The 20,989-nt window shown below is 38.1% G+C and overlaps 1 protein-coding gene across 2 annotated transcripts in view; it reads left to right on the top strand.

Moving 5' to 3' along the window:
• nrap (nebulin-related anchoring protein) overlaps positions 1–20,989 on the top strand; it is a 102,599-nt gene that overhangs the window by 1,823 nt on the left and 79,787 nt on the right. For both annotated transcript variants that reach the window (XM_060842108.1, XM_060842107.1), the window contains exons 4-12: positions 755–859; positions 1,555–1,659; positions 1,806–1,910; positions 3,257–3,361; positions 9,512–9,616; positions 11,380–11,487; positions 14,247–14,363; positions 15,687–15,791; positions 16,615–16,722. In XM_060842108.1, coding sequence (XP_060698091.1) covers positions 755–859; positions 1,555–1,659; positions 1,806–1,910; positions 3,257–3,361; positions 9,512–9,616; positions 11,380–11,487; positions 14,247–14,363; positions 15,687–15,791; positions 16,615–16,722 — 963 coding nt within the window. The remainder of the gene's footprint in view (positions 1–754; positions 860–1,554; positions 1,660–1,805; positions 1,911–3,256; positions 3,362–9,511; positions 9,617–11,379; positions 11,488–14,246; positions 14,364–15,686; positions 15,792–16,614; positions 16,723–20,989) is intronic.

The raw sequence follows: 20,989 nt of genomic DNA, 5'->3' as shown, positions 1-20,989 counted from the left end.
TGGTTATTTATTTAGTCCAACTGCAGCTTGTTGCTTTGGTAACTGCAGTGTGAACTTTTTGACTTAATCTCCAAGATACAATGATTTACTTATTGTGATGACAATAAGGACAAGATGAAACTGTAATGTTTGTAGCTGTGTAAAGCTGTAGGAGCAAATTACTGTAGGTGCTGGAATATATACTCAAAGCAAAAACAAAACTGGAGATGACAACAGGTCAGGCAGCATCTATGGAGAGAAAGCAAGCTAACATTTCAAGTCTAAATGACTCTTCATCTTCAGCTCTGATGAAGAGTTATCTAGACCCGAAAGGTTAACTTGCTTCCTCTCCATGGTTGCTCCCTGACCCGTTGTGATCTCCAGCATTTTTTGTTTTCAGTCCTGGATTAATTGCATAACAGTTTAAGGGAAGTCATGGAATTCTCTTCACAGCATAGATTTATATATGTTTAACATGGCTCACCTTACCTCATGCAACTTGATTCCAATATTATTTGAGGCGAGGACTCGATCTGTGAGAAGTTGTTGAGAATTTTTTGATTGCTCTTGATGTGAAAATATTGAACTTCAAGGAGGCTGACAGGGAAAAGAAAAATAATTCAGGAATATGCAATAAAAAGATGGGGAAGATAAAGAAAAAAAATATATAATGAATTCACAAGTTGCGTAACTGTGGCTTAGATCCTCCCAAGTACTAATACAGTCAGTTTTAAAATCTAATATCATAAAATGTCCATTGAACTTTTGTACTTAGATTAAGTACCGCGAGGAAGCTGAAAAATTCAAATCAGTTTTTCATTGGGATATAAAGTCAAAGCAGATGGAGCATGCCTCTCAGGTTGGGAGACTTGCAAGTAAGGTAAGCAGCTTGAAGGTATTGTAAAATTTAAGTGCCATACACAGTAAAATTGCTTTTTAATTATATTTTGCCCCAAGAATCTGTGACTATTCTGTTGGGACTCCTGCCATAATGTTGGTGGAGTTCATGACTCTGGTCAGAAACTAATTTTCAGGATAGTCTTGCATGTTCATTGTGTGAGGCGGGGACAAGGGCATCAAATTCCCACGTTACAAGCCTTTTTTTTGGACAACTATCTTATCTTTGGTGCATCTATGTCTGATGAGGCCAGGAAGGGTGGATGTGAGACTATCTGCATGTACATTGGTGAGTTTGTTGAAGGCTCCTAAACTGTGGGCCCTTCACATTACTCAACAAAACCTTGGCAAAGTCAGCTACAGAGATGTGGGCAGGTACTACCTAATGTATTTTAAGAGCCTGTGGGGTTGATGCATGTTAAAAATTGTGATACATGTAAAGTGGGCTATGACTTAAATCTGCAATTAGCATTTTGATGTTTCACAAAAATGATAGTAGTTTAGCTGAGCTCTTCCTAGTTCTATAGTAGTAAAGGCATTAAAAGACAAATATTGGATGTTTGCCGTTTTCTGATATTTGCTGCATCCAAGAAAGTTTCCCTCATTATGTCACTGTGCTTTCTTTTTACATACAATCACAAAGAAGCTCCATTATTGAACAAAGGTGCTTCCTTACAGGTGCAGTACACTAAGGCGTGGGATGAAACAAAGGAATCATATCACCTTCCACCAGATATGCCCTCTCTTCTTCAAGCACAGAAAAATACAGAACTTGTCAGCAAGGTAGCACATGACTAGTTTCTTTTGTTTTAACTATAATTTATTTTACATCTTTCAAGATTAAGCATTGATTCTGGCAGTAGTTAATGTAATTAGGTCACAGTTCTATACTTTATTCAAGTGGTTTTCCTTTTTTTTTAAATTGACAGCATGCTTACCAGGCTGCCTATGAAGAAGACAAAAGTTGGTACTCTGCTTGCGTTACAAATCCAGAGCTTGTACGAGTTGCCCAGGCTCAAAAAGCTATCAGTGATGTAAGTGATTGATTTAACTTAACTTACAGATTATTTTAAGTTAAAACTTCAATGGTGAATGATAATGATAATGCTTTGTGCTACTGTAATGCATGCTGTGCTGTTAGTGATAGGATAGGACTTTGAGAAAGTGATCCAAATTAACTTACCAATAGAACCAATATCAGTGTGGGATTCATTCAGTAGTTTCCAGGCACTTACATACAGCGAGGGGGAAGAATTGAATGGTAATTGAAATTATCTGCAGCCTATTCTCAAACATCTGAGTAATGACTTTCAGGGAGGCAAAGAATTATGGAACTTGCTATTGCAACCAGAATGGTGCATCACACTGACAAACTCAAGAAAGAAATGAAATGGTTAAACGATCCTTAAAACTAATCTCACTGGAAGACAAAAATATAGATAATTTATTCTTTATTAATAACCTTTTGTGTTGAGGTCTGTAAATCTATATCTAGGTATTGATTTTACTTGGATTAATTGCATAACAGTTGAAGGGGAGTCATGGAATTCTCTTCACAACATTGATTTATACATGTTTAACATGAAATGATCTGCACTTTGTAATTACCATAAGTCTGAAGTGAAAACTTGATAGCATACATTAACAGAATGTTGCAATTCACAAACTGTTTGAGACATCTCTGCATTCAAAACTTTAGAAAATAAAGGCGGATGGGAAATTACCTAGCCTAAAGTGCGAGCCTACACACAGTAAGCTGAGGCACACAGTGATTGGCCATTCACATTGGTAGCAACTAAAACAGTTATAACTGCATGACCTTAGTCACGATGCTTGCTGAGAGCACAAAAATAAGTTGTACTGGCATACAAAATGCAAAGTCAGAGATTTTCTATTGTGATACACATTTCAAGAACTAAAGTGCTTTCAGACTTTTTCATTGCATAACAGCATCCTTGTGAACAACTATTTTACTATAGCACTTTTTCCAATGAGCATTTTGTGCAGATGTTTCAAATCAATAGAGAATGTTGAGGCATTGCTCTAGCTGCTGTAATATTCCTGGACATATGGCTTTAGCAGATATTTTGGTGCTATTTCAATTCTGATCCTGTGCAGGATTGACAAGCTTAACACGTGTCTCAGTGAGCATTCACCTTCACTGACCTTCAAGTCAGAAACCTGGGCTGAGTTCATGTCAAACAGGCTCCGTTGAAGAGGAGCTAAGTTTGCCAAAGATTTAGCCATGAGCAAGCTAAGTTTATCTGAGACAAATATGAACAATTACTAAATCGTTTAGGATTTCAGACTTGATGAGTAAGTATATTTATTTGTTAAAGCTTGACACTACTGATGCTTGTGTCTATCTAAATTACTGAAGGTGGAGTATAAACGTGGACATGGAGAGTACATTTCCCAGTATGCTTCAGTGGTGGATACTCCACAGTTACTACATGCCAAAGCAGGAGGCATATTGGCCAGTGATGTAAGTATCATTTCTAACATTATAACTTGCAAGATAATTTTTGAGAGAACGTAGTTATTTTATTTAGAATGGATACTGCAGAGAGGCCTTAAACTGTCTATCCTCTATTATCTCTTCCTCCTTGGGGAACTGTATTAGTATCCTCTCATTCTCCTCCTTCCATTCTGACAGTACTGCGAGGGCTGCAGTTGGCAAACCTTCAGTTCCTGTAAGAAACCAAAATCTTGCTTCTACCAATGATGCTATCTGTTCACTTTGAGTGATGTACACAATGTTCTCGAAAATATTAATTCCAGCAAGGATTGATGGAACATTTGAAGTATGTTGGCACTGCTGGTGTTACGTGTGGTCATGGTTGCATTTTGATTCTATTTCATTAATAGTAAAACTATTAGCAATTATTTATGATGAAGCTCTTGGGTCTTTCCATCTCGTGGTCTTTGATCTAATCTGGTTCTTTCAATTTGAAATAGTATGCTACTTGAAAGATTAGGTGTAAAGATTTCCAGAGAAGTCTCCTGATTTTCTTTGAGTTTCTTTCCAATCATTCGCAGGACATTATATTTATTGACAATTCCTAATTGATATGAAAAGAAGGTGAATACTACTGATCAAACTGCAGCATTTTATGTGCTGTATAACTCCCCTGATACTTTGGGGAGAGGTTTTTAGGGTTTTCATTTGGCTACACTGAAGGAAGTCTGAAGTTAGTATGGAAGGTTAAAAATCACACAACACCAGGTTATAGTCCAACAGGTTTAATTGGAAGCACACTAGCTTTCGGAGCGACGCTCCTTCATCAGGTGATTGTCGCTCCGCTCCGAAAGCTAGTGTGCTTCCAATTAAACCTGTTGGACTATAACCTGGTGTTGTGTGATTTTTAACTTTGTACACCCCAGTCCAACACCGGCATCTTCAAATCATGACCATTATGGAAGGTGACTTGGAGGGGAAATTGGAGGTGATGGTGTTCCCATGTGACTTTGGTCTTTTCCTTCCAGGTAGTAGAGTTTGCATTTTTTTTTGGAGGTGGTTTTGAAAAAGCTGCTGCAATTTGATGTAGTGGTAATGATGGAGAAAGTGAGCTCTGCCGATGGTGGATGGGCTGGCGTTCAAGCAGGCTGCTGTTTCTTCAAGGGTGTCTCTCCTTTCTCTCCACAGATGCTGCCAGACATGCTGAGTTTTTCCAGCATTTTCTGATTTTTGTTGCTGCCATCTCTTGGATGGTATTCAGCTTCTTGGGTGTTGTTAAAGTTAAACTCACCTGGGCAAGTGCAGAGTATTCCACCATGATCCCACCATGACGTACAGCTAGTGGGCAGGCTTTAGGGAGCCAGGAGGGGAGTTACTTGCTGCAATAAAACCTAGCTTGTGACTTACTGTTATAGACATGTGGTTGATTCAGTGAAGTGATGTAGAATCAGACAGCCCTGCTTAAACATGAGGAATACTTATATTAAATGATTCAATCTGTATATATCTTCCTCTAATTCACTAAAACCCTCTGGTCTGTAACTAATTGTTTAAAATAATACTGAAGGGACTATATGGTGAGAGACCTAGCTTGTTGTTCCTATGGATCTGGAATATCTGTAACAGGGAGAATGAAAATTACATCTGCAAAGTTAGGCATAATAGTGCACGACTGTGATAGCACATTTTGTTTGGAACAGAAAATACTAAATGCATCTGACCTTAATTGTATAAAATCAGAAGCACAGTCCTTTACCTGACTTGTACGTCATGTACAAAAGGTATGGCCATTGTGTCAGAGATTTCCATCAAAACCTCTTACAAGAGATATGCAGTTTTCTTGCCACTGCCTGTTTTCCCTCAATTCTTTTTCTATATACAGAGACAAGGCCTTTTCCCTGGGTGGGGGAGTCCAGAGCTAGAGGGCATCAGTTTAGGGTGAGAGGGGAAAGACTTAAAAGGGACCTAAGGGGCAACGTTTTCATGCAGAGGGTGGTGCGTGTATGAAATGAGCTGCCAGAGGAAGTTGTGGAGGCTGGTGCAGTTACAGCATTTAAAAGGCATACGGATGAGTATATGATTAGGAAGGGTTTAGAGGGATATGGACCAAGTGCTGGCAAATAGTACTAGATTAATTTAGAATATCTGGTTGGCATGAATGGGTTGGACTGAAGGGACTGTTTCCGTGCTGTACATCTCTATGACTCTATGACAACAATCTACAGTAAATGAAAGGATATGTTGTATTGTCTATTTCAGGCAACAGTATGCCTTTTAGTCTAATGCATAGTTTACCTACATCTTACCGACATGGACATTTGACTGAGTGGGTTGAACTTTCAGATATGTGTGTAAAAGGTTGTAATCAGCCCTGAGTCATTCTTGGCTACTCTTTGTTTTGTTTAAGCACTCTTGTTCTTGATCATCTTCACTATTTTGTGTTGCAACTGCAGCACACTATGGACAAATTTAGATTATGTCTTAAGCTATTTGAAACAGAATATCTCGCATCTTTAATTTTAATTGGTAGAATTGTTATTTTAAATAAAGGCAGTGTACTTGTCTTATCACTATCATCTCCATTGCTCAATGTAGTAACTGTCTTTTGTGTCAAACTGTCCTTTAAACATGTTGTTGTAGCTTTTATAGTTGTTATATAAAGGGCAGGACTGATCACATGTTCCCAGGCAGGATGATGACCTTCAAGGCTTGCTCAACACTCTGGTTGCTTTACTATGTTGCACTTTTTTTTTTAACCTCTGTTCAAACTATTATGAGCTGTGGTTAACCATTGCTGAATTTGTCCTTTTGGAAATGCTGTTCTTTCATTTCACAACTGGGTTCTCCCACAGTGTTTTAAATCACAGAATTTGGTTTGTTGTCTGCACTGGCTCTCTGAATAAACGATATACCAAGTACCACTCCCAAACCTTCCTTCCCTGCAGTCTGCACTCTTTCCCTTTTTGGATAATAATCTCATTCCCTCTGAATGTCTCAATTGAACCTGCCTTCACCTACTCTCAGGCAACACATTCCAGATTTTAATCATACATGGACGTTCTTATGTCGCCTTTTGTTCTTTAGCCAATTAATTTTAATCTGTGCCCTCGTCTTCTCAATATTTTCACCAGTGCAAGTAGTTTTTATCCTGCATACCCTGGACAGACCCTCATGATTTTGAACACCTCTGTCAAAAATTCTTTCAACCTTCTCTTATCCAAAGGAAAATAATCCCAACTTTCCCAATGCCCCTTCAGAACTGAAGTTCCTCATTCTTGGAATTAATATTTTGTTCACTCTCTCCAATGCCTTCACTTCCAAAAGGAGATCCAGAATACAACCCAAAACTGCAGTTGCAGCCGAACCAGTGTTTTTGTATATGATTAGCTTAATTTCCTCGTTCTTCCAATCTATGCATCTATTGATAAAGCTGAAAATACTATTTGCTTTGTTAACTACTCTTTGGAGCTGTCCTGCTACCTTCAATAATGTATACTCACAAGCACCCATATGCCTTTGCATCCATTTTTATCCTTCATTTCACATTAACCCCTGCCTTCTTCTCACTTAAATAAACAAACATGCACACATTTCCAAGCTGGTGACAGTTGTGATTGCTTGCTCCATTTTGCACCACTTTAACATCTATAAATGAATCCCAGTTTCCAGGGAGCAAATTGAGTACACCTGGCATCGTATACTGAAAATATCTATTCAAAAAATAAAGCTTAACACACTAACTATGCTCTTGAGAAACTTTTACCCTTCCCAATCTTGTGAAATACCCTATCATCCCAGATTTTACTGATCTACATTGACTCCTTGCCCTCTGACACTTTTGATTTAATTCTCATTCTCATGTTTAAAATTTTACGACCTTGACCTTCATTTTTATTGTGACCTCAACAAGCCGTACCACCCCAGCTTGAAATCTCTGGCATGCCCATCACATCATCAATGGTGGTTGTGCCTTCAGCCAGCTAGGCCTAAGGCTTTAGAATTCTTGTGTTGCATTACTGTGCTCCTCCACCTTTCTTTTCTCCTTTATGAACTTCATTAATACTCTTCTCTTTGATCAAGCTTTTGACAATACCTTTTATTATCACCTCCTTTGATTCAGTGTCCATTTAATTCAGACTTGAGGTAGATGTTTTTGGCCTCAATGAGGGTGAGTGTGGAATTAAGCAGGTGTGAAATATCACACTATTAGTTGTCTTGCTGACTATTTCCATGAATGTCAGATGAGACTGGGTGCCGAGGCAGGGCTATTCATCTAAGGCCTCCTAAGGTCAAAAGCTGACCGCAATTTTCAAGCTGGCCTGCAGTCACCCAAAGTCATCAGGAATCTACTTGACTATCCATCTAAAGGAGACTTCCCCAGTGGTTGACCAAGGGACTCATGCACCAGGCAGGTTTTGAAGCCTAAGAGGAACAATGTGCATGGTAGTAATGTCATCAGACTAGACCAGTAATCCAGAAATTTATGTTAATGTTCTGGGAATGCACAATTTTCAGCATTCTTGGACATTTTAAATCACTGTTTCCTAACATTGATTTCTGAAATCATCTCTGGCTTTGTCAATTGATTAACCATAACAGAGTGTGTTATTATAATGCCAATTTGACATTGTCCAGGTTGAAACTGTTATTTAGGTAGAATAAGTTAATCTTATATAATGGTATCATTCTTGATTACTGTTATTATGTACATTTGGACTACACTAGAGTCATCATTTGTAACTGTAGAATATTTGTCATTCCTGCTCTGAGCCTAACCTAACAGGCAATTACTATCAATTCCCTTCTTCGGAAAACACAGTTTAAAGAAAATAAACAGCTCAGACAATCGGCTGAGATACAACGATAGCTTTTGAGATTATGAATATTATGACACAGTGGCAATGTGACATGTATATATGAAGACAAGATGTCACAATGGTGAAAATATTTCTGTTTTAATGTATGTGAAGGATCCTAATTCACAAGAAATGAAGGCATAAGAAGGTTGCAAAATAGTCAATCTGGGGGCAATCAGAGGCATTGATGCCAACAAGGACTGGCCTCTGAAAGCTACTACCTCACCCACCAAAACTCACTTCTTCCTTTGAACACCCCATTCCCAAGAAGAAGAATAGATACTTACCATCTTAGTACTGGATTACCCAAGGAGCAGGCATTGCCTGTTGGGCATTACAACCAAGAGGCTGCTGCCCTCTGGCTGACCTTGATCGCCAGTGTTGTGGTTATGATAGGACTGATTGGCAACAATCTGGGGAATTATCTTCTTGGTTGGGGAGGTCAGCTCATGCCCACCCCCACATTTAGATAAGGGGAAGATTGCTCCCCTTAAGGAGACTTAGATGCAGAATCGATTTCCTTTGAGATTGAAAGCTGTTCTTCCCATGCAAGTCCTTGTGAGATCCTATTGGGCAGAGCTTAATACACTCCTCTGCAGTAACCATTTCAGAACCAAAGTACAACAGTTTGCTCAGCGATGTTATTAAAATTTGAAAGTATTACTTGCTTTTAATTCCATTGTGGTACTCCTCTTGATAAACAAACAAAAAATTGTCAAGACACATTCCAGTTTCATAAATGTCAAGCAACTTCATCTACTCTGGACACCAAATGGTAGATTTAGCCGACCAGTACATCTCATTATTGGAAATTAGAACTGTAAAAGTACATTTTATAAATGCTTTTATCACTGAGTTGTTACTGAGTCCGCAAAGTCAGTGGGATTCTGTGAAAATTAATAATTTTTGTTCGGTTTTACATGTATTTTCAGAAGGTAGTGCAGACATTTAATGGTGAGGCATGTTTATTTCAAACAGGAAATGGTACTGGAGGGCTCAGATAGCATGAAGCATTCGCGTGTTAACTCTACACTGGAAACATGACACATGGGAATGCAATATCATCATCCAGTGTATCTATCTAAAAAACAGATATTGTTCAAATTTCTGCTCCCAAGGCTGTCTCAGACTGTATGTCAGGATAGTTTGTATGTGATTGCAGGTTGCACAATAAATGCACGATTGCACACATCATTTCAAGCACTAAGACCTACACAATAGACCTTAAAGAGGCCACGGAAGGCCCCAATTTTAAAAAAAAGTTAACAAGTTTAACATTGCATTTTTTTTTGCTCTTTCTCCTTTTACATTTCCATGTCAGCTTAAATACCATGAAGACTATGAAAAGAATATTAAGGGAAATTGGAGCCAAGCAGCAGGTGCTCAAGTTGCTATGACAAGAGAAAATTCAGTAAAATACAGTCAGGTTAGTCTCCAAGCAGAAAGTAGTCTCAATATTTTCTCTATCATATGCATGTTTGAATTATCTGTAAGTTAATTTTAAACTTGTATTTCATAACCAGTTAGTTAATAAAAGATGTGAAATATTAATCAAGTGTAAGAATACTTAAATTGACATTTAGTGTCAATGTTTTTCTCATTATTTAGCTTCACATCTTCTTTACTGGGAGCCAAACTTGTTTTCAAATCAGTGTCCATTTTGTACAGCAGTCATGCAATATGAGTGTTCTGCCTGCAGCCATGCCTCTTCCAGCTAAAAATAACTGTTTGAAAGACAAAGTTATATATAGATTTCAACACAGAGGATTTTGCATGAGTATTTAGCTATTGAAAAACAGAAGGCTCGAAATTAATCCTGTTTCATTTGTGTAAAACTGATGAAAAATGTCCAATTTCACAGCCACCATCTTGCCTTCAAAGACAGCTTGAAGTACATCAAACCCAATATTGGGAAAGACTTTTTTTAGATCCCGCTGGTAGTCACTTAAAATAAAACCTCGTGCCAGCATTCCCATAAATAAGTTGGCTATTACCTATTTCAGGCTTCCTCTGCTAAACTGGAATGAAACAGAAAGTGCTAAAGAAACTCAAGAGGTTTATCAGCATCTGTGGATTGAGAAACAGTTAACACTTTGAGTTCAGTATGCCTCTTTGAGTCATATTGGACTTAACACTAAGATTAACTCTGTTTCTCTCTCTTTCCACAGATATTACCAGGCCTGTAGCACTTTTTGTTTTTATTTCAGATTTCCAGCATCTGTATACTTTGTGCTTATTGACTAAATTGGATTTTGTGCAGTGCTAGGTTACTCTGCTGTGGATTGTGATAATGCAGCTGAAGATGCAGGAACATTGCTCACCTCTCCCAATTCCACAATGTTTGAGCTAACAAAGCTGCTCTTTCCCTCCACTAATACACAGGACAATGAGGCAAGTGGCTGACATTAATTTCTTCAAGTGATCAAGCTGCTTGAAGATGTGCTAAAGAGCCATTAGTAATAACACAGCCTCAGGCCCGATTTCAAGCCAGACTTAGTTGTCCTGTTTTGGCACACAATACAGTCATGTCCCTGCATTTGCAGCAAAACTAGATACCAATGAATTTCCACCCAAGATATAAAATTTCCTTTGCCCACAGTTTCAGGCCTCTTCGGATTTATTCACACTTTTTTTGATCCTTGATTCAGGGTGACCTGATCCTTTTTATAGAGGAGCCCCTGTGCAAGAAATCATTTTCCATCTTTAGCTTCCATGATGGAGTGTTTACTAATGGTGTTGCAGATTACAAGTTTGGATACAAACTATTTTTTTTAACATTCCAATCGTTGTTTAGAATGCTCCCAAGAATCATATGCACTCTGTGTAGACTAATTTCTCACAGGTGCTCTAAGCAGGCAGGGCTTCTTGCTATGAATGGGAATGATTTTGTTCTGTGCTTCAGGACTGGTAACAGTTTACCTGAGAATAACAATTGCAACAATTAGAAGACTCTGCCATGACCCTTCATTGACTTGTGCCAGTTTTCCATAATTGAAATAATAAAAGCCCCCTGATGTGAACTACAAGATTGTGGTGTTTATGTTTTGAAAACTTTTACTGCATTTTTATTGTTAGATTGATTTTCAAGAGAGGCTCAGTGAAATGCCAAGTAACATGATCCTTACATACAACCTTCAATATAGAAATAATTATTTTTGATTGGTATAATTGTCTCATCCATCTGTACAGCCTGAGGACGTTGCTGATTATGAGGAAACCAGAGGCAAAGGCAGTTTCCCTGCTATGATCACACCTGCATATTACAATGCCAAGAGAGCTAATGAACTTGCAAGTGATGTAAGTATTAAAGGAAAGAAAGGGACCCTTTTATCCGTACTGTTGTGCGTTGAAAATTACATTGTTCCAGAGTTAGGTAACATTATCAAAAACTGATGGAGAGCTGCTCAGAAGCAGAAATGAATTTGTGTCCATGATAACCAAATTTGCAATCTCAGTTATGACTTTCTGACAGGTTGTTGGAAGGTTGCAGGGAAGATCTTATTGTTTCTGCAGCTTCCTGATAAATGAGTGCTAAATCAAAAGCAAGTTATTTTTCTAAACTCTTGCCGCTTTCCCTTGGAACCTGAGCTCTGAAATTCCATGAGCACTTGTTTAGCCACCCACAATAATTCTGGAGACTGGCAGCATCTCCAGGGTAGACTGGAGTTTCTGACTAACCTATGTCTTGCAATTTCAGGACCTGTGGCACCATCCTTTGTCCTTGCTTGTCCATGCAGCAGTGACCACAGTGTTCTGGATTTTGTTTGATGTGTTTATTTGATGTGTTTTGATGCATTCTCTGCAACTGTCAAGACCCCTTCCAAACCCAACAAGTCTCAAAGGGGCTCAGAGGCTTGGTTGCTAAAAAGCAGTAATATGTGGGCCTCTTCTGATGCGATGAAGCCTTGTTAACTAAGCATGGGTCAAGAATTAGTCACAAGAGGTTCAGTTCTTCAACTGAATTCCATGTGTGCTGTGGTCTTATGAAGAGCCAAGCCAGAAACTGAAACTTCCAAAGTAACCCCCATGTAGTGGACAGTTGGTGTTGTGTCCACAGTTGCATATTTCTCGTCAGAGAATGTCCCTTTTCCTACACTTCGACTGTCTGTTTTCCAACCAATTTCCATATCAAGAAATTACTTGAATAACACAAACTTCAATTTTTACCTGAAATTTATTGTGTTGCATTTCATCAAATATCTCCTGGTCAGTAGTTTGGTGAACATCAAAAGTTGTACCAGTTCACATGGTTGTTAACTCTTTCACAAAAGCATGTTCACTCCCCCAGTGTAGCTGGTATTTTCCAACTCGTCACTTTTTGTCTTTCTGATGATGAACTTTGCCTAATGTGTTTAATTCACTGGATTGTGTTAGTTGTTTGCCTCTAACTCCTTTTTAGAGAAATGATATAATTCAAATTATTTGCTGTTAACTCCAAATGTATATGCTTTGGAACATGATAATTAATTACATCTAATTTCCACATCTATTGTACTAAAGTTGGATGAAAAATATTTGAACCTGGACAAATGTTTGGCTGCAATCCTCATTCATTGTATCCTTTACAGATTTTGTTAATGTTAGTGTCATGTAAGAATTTTCCTTGACCACTGATATTGTATTTTCCTTTAAAGTTTGAAACATATTTCTCTTACTTCCCTTCAAAAAATATACATTTACAATGCACTGTCCCTTCCATTTTCCTGCTGTTATTTTGTTATCTTCCATAATGTACAATTGATATCACTTTGAAAAACACTCCTCTCAGCATTCCTCTCTTTTTCTTTAAGAGCAAAATGTGTCATCCTACATGTTTTTCCTCTTGTCTGCCCCTGTACTGTGACTGAACAAAGACACATCACAGTCTCTAAATCTAACTCATTCATTGCAAGGTCCTTAGAACTGCAGAATTTCAACCTTCCACATTCCTCTCCAATCTCCAAGTTGTTAAAATTCAGTTGTCACCTAATCACGAAAGTAAAACCACCATATTTTACCAGATCACAGGGCTGCTTACTTATGCAAGAAAGGTAACGGATGGGGAAGAGATTGAGAGGGAGAGTCCGTCATGGTGACCTCACCCTGTACAGGAATTGAACCCACACTGTTGGCATTACCCTGCATCTCAAAGCAGCTTTCCAGCTAACTGACCTCCCCACCCCTCCCTAATCACAACATCCTGGTGTTTTCTCTTTCTCTTCAACCTGGAGCTGTTACATATATGAAACTGTATCCTCCATCTTTTGTTTATAAACACCATGTAAAAATGGAGATGTAGAAAATAGACTGAGAGGCAGCTTTTGCAACTCTTAAGAGAAACAATAAGATTTAAAGTATGCAAGTAATGTGAGAATGCCAAAGTTTAAAATGTTGTTAAAATATTGATAGACATTTCCTGAATAGTAATTTATACATACATCGGTTCATTAACCAGTGAAGTGTGTCATAGACGCAATTAAAACTTTAAAATCAATGTAAGATTGACTTTTCATTGAAGACTGGCTGATGTTTTAATTAAACCACAATAGGTTGATCAGTTGGTCATTTATATTTTGATAATAATGAAAAAGAAGATAATTATGTTTTATTAATTTAATCTGGAATATCATTACAGTAGATATGAATAGAAGAAAAATAGATACCTGCACCATGATTTAAAAGAAAATGTTCGATGATTGAATTATCCTTCAGAATAAAGGAAAATCAGATTTAGAAGTAGCTACGCGTTGATGTCAAAATTCACATTCATTTAGTTGTTTGACTTGGATTCATATAATTATTTAGAATTTATTAGCATATGAAATCCAATTTGTTAGTTTGCATTGTTATTTAGTTACCTGGCTAGTAGCTTGGTTCTATACACCATATTAGGGCACATTTATTGTTAGCTGCTTAAATCTCTGTTATTACTAAGAGGTAAAGCAGTCTTAGAGCTTTGCAGTTAAGAATCAGTGTTAACTTCTATGGTATAAACACTTGACAGACTCTTAAGTTTTCCAGTCTTCAATGTATATAGTTAGAAATAGTTTAACAGCCAAATTGTTTTGTGGTTGCAGATAAAATATAAAAAAGATCTTGCAAGGATGAAGGGATCAGCCCAATACCACATGCTAACTGCTGAAGAAGACTTAGCAATGAAGCGTGTCAAGGAAGTTAACAAGCTTGTCAGTGAGGTAACTGAATTGTAATTAACGATGTAAACCACATTCATTCAATTATTTGGAGAACTCTAAACAAAATCTTCCTTTGCTCCTTATTTTCAACAAAATTTATTGCCTTTCATTTTGAAAAAATGAATATTTCCTAATTTGATAAGTTTGTGAATTAATACAGCAAAGAACAGTTTGCAATGTGATATTTGTACTAAACAGCTTGATGTCTTTGAGGCAGGTGCATATGACTGGAATTTCTTGTGTATGTTTATGTTCATCTCATGTTAATAATAGCAATGCATGCTTGAATTATTTTTTTGCTTTTATCCTTGTAATCAATGATCTATATCTCTCGCAAACCAAATATTTGAAATTCTGTGGTTTGGAATTTGTATTTGTGACAAAGATTCTTGCAGTCGTGAATTCACGGCAGTTTCTGCTTTGTGCAATATGTGATAATTGAGAAGTCTCTGTCAGTAGTTTTCTGCAAGGCCCGCTGTGGTACTCCTCATGCAGTCAACACAGAATCACTGATTTGACTTGAAGTTATTGTTACAGGAAACTCAATGACCATGTTCAGACTTGTTCAATTGGGATTGCTAACGGTGTATTATTATTAATAACTATGTCTATTGGCCATTGTGTGGGAGGAATACCTTCACTGGAGTGACCTGGCAGCTATTTGCAAGGCTTCTATTTGAAAATGTGCACTGACCATTGAGATTCTGCTGAGTTGCTAATATGTTAGACAAGAAATCCCCTGGCTGGTAAAATCCAGCATTCCAACAGACCTAAACTGACTTCTTCATTACCTTAATCATTTCACCTACACATCTCCAATGGTTAGATTCATAGAAATCATTGAATCCCTACAGTGTGGAAACAGGGTTTGGCCCATAAAGCCTACACCGACCTTTCGAAGAGCATCTCACCCTCAACCCACCCCATCCCTGCAGATCCCATGGCTAATCCATTTAAACTACCCATCCCTGAACACTTTGGGAAATTTAGCATTGCCAATCTATCTAACCTGCACATCTTTGGACTTAGGAAGAGACACGGAGAGACTGTGCAAACTCTACACAGACAGTCACACAAGGATAGAATTGAATCTGGGTGCCTGATGCTGAAAGGCAATGAGCCACCATATCGCCCACCATGGGTTCCTTCAATCTACTTTAGTGAAAGCCAGTACAGAGCATGCTGATGTCGAAATACGCTTTGAGAGATTTCTCAACCCTGCAAGCACCAGAACCTGTTATTCTTGGACTGGGAAACATTTTCCAAAAGCATCTTACCCAATACTTATTCTTTGTTTCTTAACTATTATTTATAACTTTTCAGATAGAGTACAAGAAGGACTTGGACGCATCCAAAGGTTACAGCATTAACTACTGTGAAACACCTCAGTTCAAGAATATTGCCAAGTTATCAAAATTTACTAGTGATGTGAGTTATCACAATTTAATGCTTGTTTTAGAGTTAAAGTAGTTCAGTGCTGATTTTAACTAGTTCAGTTTGATAGGTTGACAATTACTGATTTGTGATTGGTAATTGTACTTTAGTTATGCTTAAGCATATGCTGAGGTTAGGCATTAATAACAGTTGTGGCCTCTAATGAAATAAGATCTCTGAAAAGGTTGATTAGAAAATATCTTAACTCAGAACAGACTAGAAGCTTTGGTTAATGGATTAGAAGTAAATAGGTTTAGATTTGAACTGCCACCCTGTCACCAATACTCCTCCCCCCCCCGTTCTGACTTTTGCTGTGACGGGGGCTTTGTTTGACTTTTCTCCAATAATGAAATTACAGTACAACTTAATCTTATGCTTCTAATTTGCTCAGATTTTATGATACATTAATAATCTCAGTAGTATATCTGTTAGAGATTAACCTTGATCAGCAAGATCCAGAACAGGTACTGTGTTGAGAAACATAGGATATAGGATAGGCATGAATTTATGGTATTTTCTGACTAAATACCCTCAAAATTCAGCAGAAAATGTTAGAGCTTGTTCGTTCAAGTATAAGTGAATTTGTAATTGTGTGATAAGGTATAGTTACTAGCAAACAGCCTCCCCAGCACTGAAAATTAATTTTTATATTTCCTGTAAAGTTAGCATAAGAGGTGATATGTACATTACTTGTAGCATAAACCGATATGAGAAGATAAAAAAGTAAATAAACACTCAAGTAATTTTATGCACCTTAAGTATTTTATGATTGGAAAATACAATGAATGAATTGACCCTCATTCTATTGCTTATGTAGCTCAAATACAAAGAAGCTTACCATAATCAAGTGAAAGGCCATTACGAAGGAGTTGGTATGGACAGCCGCACGCTGCATTGTATGAAGGTTGGAAACTTAACAAGTGATGTAAGTAGAAATGAAAGTGTCAAAGATATAAATTCATTTTCAAATTCACTATTGTAGTGCTTTTGTCAAGTAATGATTTCAAGTAAGGTGAATCAAATTTGTGATCTTCTAAAGATAATATTCTAAGCTCTACAGAACATCACTGAACAGAACTATAAAACATTTTTAAGAGATTAATTTTTGTATATCAAGAAGAACTCTTGGATAGTTTTGGTGTTGACTTGTGCTACTCATTATGCAATGATCAACTCAGAAGTGAATTATGGTTTGTAGCACTTATGGCAAGCTGGCATTTGGGTAATATTCACTTTTTAAAAATGCAATCTAAATCCATTCACTGTAGCAAATGCAAATATTGCAACATTGCTGGTAATTTGCCACGTTATCTGGATTAATCATTATTAGGAGCTATGTAAGCAGTTGATCAGAATATGCTGCATGTACATTTAAACTACAACCTATGCCTTGCTAAGTTTAAAAAAAGTATCCAGTATGTATAGATCACCTTTCCAGCCACGCATGCATACATGTTTTTCAAATGACAGGTAGTTTTGTCCTACACATCTGACGTCAACTTGACAGTTACCGTACCAAACACTAATACAACTAATTGGCCTGAGTCTTTATCTATTTAATTGATTAGATTATGTTAGACTGAAGGTGTTACACTTGATTTGTAATGTATGTATCACACTTGCATTTGGGCGGTTCAAATTTAATCTTCTACAATGGAGACAGATCCAAACAGATCGCCAAAATTGTACAAAGTACATCAAGGAATATCCAATAATAAACAACTAGATAGATATAAAAACAATCCATTCTGAATAACGCAGGATTCAAAGTACCTATATTAAAGGAAATCAATTCAAATATTTTTGTTTCTTTCAGTCTGCAAACTACATGCAGGCTGAGAAAAATGTAGAAGCAAGTACAATTTTCAAAATTGTTTCAATTTACTGAAAAATTACGCTTTTGAAGGTTCTGCTTGTAGGTTTGTTTCTGAGTTTTGAGGTATCTGGACTTGTGATTGGCATAGAGATTATTGTCTAGACTACTAAGTATTCAAGTTCTGGCATGTTTATGTGGAGCTGAATGTTGATCTGTACATTAGCATTCCTCAGCTATAAATGTTCCATCTGCTCTGAAGCATCTCCTCAATGGGGATCCAGTCCTGTTACCATCTCTCACATGCCTGATCTAACTTGTACAACACATTGCCAATTCATTTACATTACCATATCATCACAGATAGTGATTAACATTTAATGACAACAACAGAAAACAAAACCAGATCTCTCATGGCCGCCATAAAATATTCAATATCAAGACTTTTGTTTTCCTTTAGAAATATTTGTCATGGACTGGCAGATTAATTTTGTACTTGAACTTCAGCACGATTTCTCTTGAACTTGGTGAACCAATGTATGAGGAAAATTTTACATTTGCAGGTTTTGTCTTGGTTTCCCATGTCTATGTGTACATGTATTTTAGAATTGGCAGGGTTGGTATGTGGACAAATACTCCTATGTCAATCTTAGCCATGAATAGTTACCAATTTAATGAGGAAGGATCATTTGAATTATTGCAAGCACTTCAAATGGTGTGATGACACTATCAATCTCAACATCAATGTAAAACATGAATTCACTGATCTCTGTATCATCCTGTACGCAATCAGATTCTAGTTTGTCAATCATCTGATGTATATTGCCTTTGGCAGGATTTGGTTTGATTATTGCAGTCAGATGTACATAAGTACAGTGAAAAACTTTGTTTTGCATGCAGTATAGACAAACAAAGACATACAGATCATGGGGTGCTAAACAGACCAAGGCATACAATACACAAAGATGTACAAAGCAAGGTCAACCTTACTTGAAATTAGAGACGTCTGTTCAGCAGCCTAATAACTGCAGGGAAGAAGCTGTTCTTGAACAGTTTTATGCATGTGCTCAAGCTTCTGTACCTTCTGGCTGATGGAAGAGTTTGGATGAGAGCATTACAATGAGATTTGGATGAGAGGGGTCTTTGCTGCAGAAAGGCTGCCAATATAATCAACGAGAAGGGCACAGAGGAACCTTGATTATCTGAAGGACACGGACAGGGAGTATTTTGTTTGGTTATAGAGTCATAGAGATGTACAGCATGGAAACAGACCCTTCAGTCCAACCCATCCATGCCGACCAGATATCCCAACCCAATCTAGTCCCACCTGCCAGCACCCGGCCCATATCCCTCCAAACCCTTCCTATTCATATACCCATCCAAATGCCTCTTAAATGTTGCAATTGTACCAGCCTCCACCACATCCTCTGGCAGCTCATTCCATACACGTACCACCCTCTTTGTGATAAAGTTCCCCCGAGGTCTCTTTTATATCTTTCCCCTCTCACCTTAAACCTATGCCCTCTAGTTCTGGACTCCCCAATCCCAGGGAAAAGACTTTGCCTATTTATTCTATCCACGCCCCTCATAATTTTGTAAACCTCTATAAGATCACCCCTAAGCCTCTGATGCTCCAGAGAAAACACCCCCAGCCTGTTCAGCCTCTCCCTGTAGCTCATCTCCTCCAACCCTGGTAACATCCTTGTAAATCTTTTCTGATCCCTTTCAAGTTTTACAACATCTTTCCGATAGGAAGGAGATCAGAATTGCATGCAATATTCCAACTGTGGCCTAACCAATGTCCTGTACAGCCGCACCATGACCTCCCAACTCCTGTACTCAATACTCTGACCAATAAAGGAAAGCATACCAAAAGCCTTCTTCACTATCCTATCTACCTGTGACTCTGCTTTCAAGGAGCTATGAACCTGCACTCCAAGGTCTCTTTGTTCAGCAACAGTCCCTAGGACCTTACCATTAAGTATGTAAGTCCTGCTAAGATTTGCTTTCCCAAAATGTAGCACCTTGCAGTTATCTGAATTAAACACCATCTGCCACTTCTCAGCCCATTGGCTCACCTGGCCCAGATCCTGTTGTAATCTGAGGTAACCCTCTTCGCTGTCCACTACACCTCCAATTTTGGAGTCATCTGCAAACTCACTAACTGTACCTCTAATGTTCACATCCAAATCATTTATGTAAAAGGCAAAAAGTAGAGGACCCAGCGCCGATCCTTGTGGCACTCCACTGGTCACAGGCCTCCAGTCTGAAAAACAACCCTCCACCACCATTCTCAGTCTTCTACCTTTGAGCCAGTTCTGTATCCAAATGGCTAGTTCTCCCTGTATTCCGTGAGATCCAACCTTGCTAATCAGTCTCCCATGGGGAACCTTGTCGAATGCCTTACTGAAGTCCATATAGATCACATCTACTGCTCTGCCCTCATCAATCTTCTTTGTTACTTCTTCAAAAAACTCAATTAAGTTTGTGAGACATGATTTCCCACACACAAAGCCATGTTGACTATCCCTAATCAGTCCTTGCCTTTCCAAATACATGTACATCCTGTCCCTCAGGATTTCCTCCAACAACTTGCCCACCTCTGAGGTCAGGCTCACCGGTCTATAGTTCCCAAGCTTCTTCTTACCACCCTTCTTAAACAGTGGCACCACGTTAGCCAACCTACAGTCTTCCGGCACCTCTCCTGTGACTATTGAAGATACCAATATCTCACCAAGAGTTCCAGCAATCACTTTTCTAGCTTCCCAGAGAGTTCTCGGGTACACCTGATCAGGTCCTGGGGATTTATCCACATTTAACCATTTCAAGACACTTCCTCCTCTGTATTCTGGACATTTTGCAAGATGTCACCATCTATTTCCCTACAGTTCATATCTTCCATATCCTTTTCCACAGTAAATATTGATGCAAAATAATCATTTAGTATCTCCCCCATTTTCTGTGGCTCCATACAAAGGCCACCTTGCTGATCTTTGAGGGGCCCTATTCTCTACCTAGTTACCCTTTTGTCCTTAATATGTTTGTAAAAACCCTTGGATTTTCCTTAATTCTATCTGCCAACGTTATCTCATGTCCCTGTTTTGCCCTTCTGATTTCCCTTTTAAGTATACTCCTTCTTTCTTTATACTCTTCTAAGGATTCACTCGATCTATCCTGTCTATACCTGACTAATGCTTCCTTTTTCTTAACCAAACCCTCAATTTCTTTAGTCATCCAGCATAATCAAATGCCAGATAATATAGGTTAGCCAAGCATCTGGACATTGCGATCTTGCTGGATAATCCAATATTTGGATAATCTAATGCTGGATAATCGAGGTCCCTATGTAAGTGGAGTCCATGGATTGGCGATTGGCACC

This window comes from Hemiscyllium ocellatum, chromosome 22 (assembly GCF_020745735.1).
Source record: "Hemiscyllium ocellatum isolate sHemOce1 chromosome 22, sHemOce1.pat.X.cur, whole genome shotgun sequence".
NCBI lineage: Eukaryota > Metazoa > Chordata > Chondrichthyes > Orectolobiformes > Hemiscylliidae > Hemiscyllium > Hemiscyllium ocellatum.
Note: the sequence above shows the minus strand (reverse complement) of the source record. Positions and strands in the feature narration are given on the sequence as shown.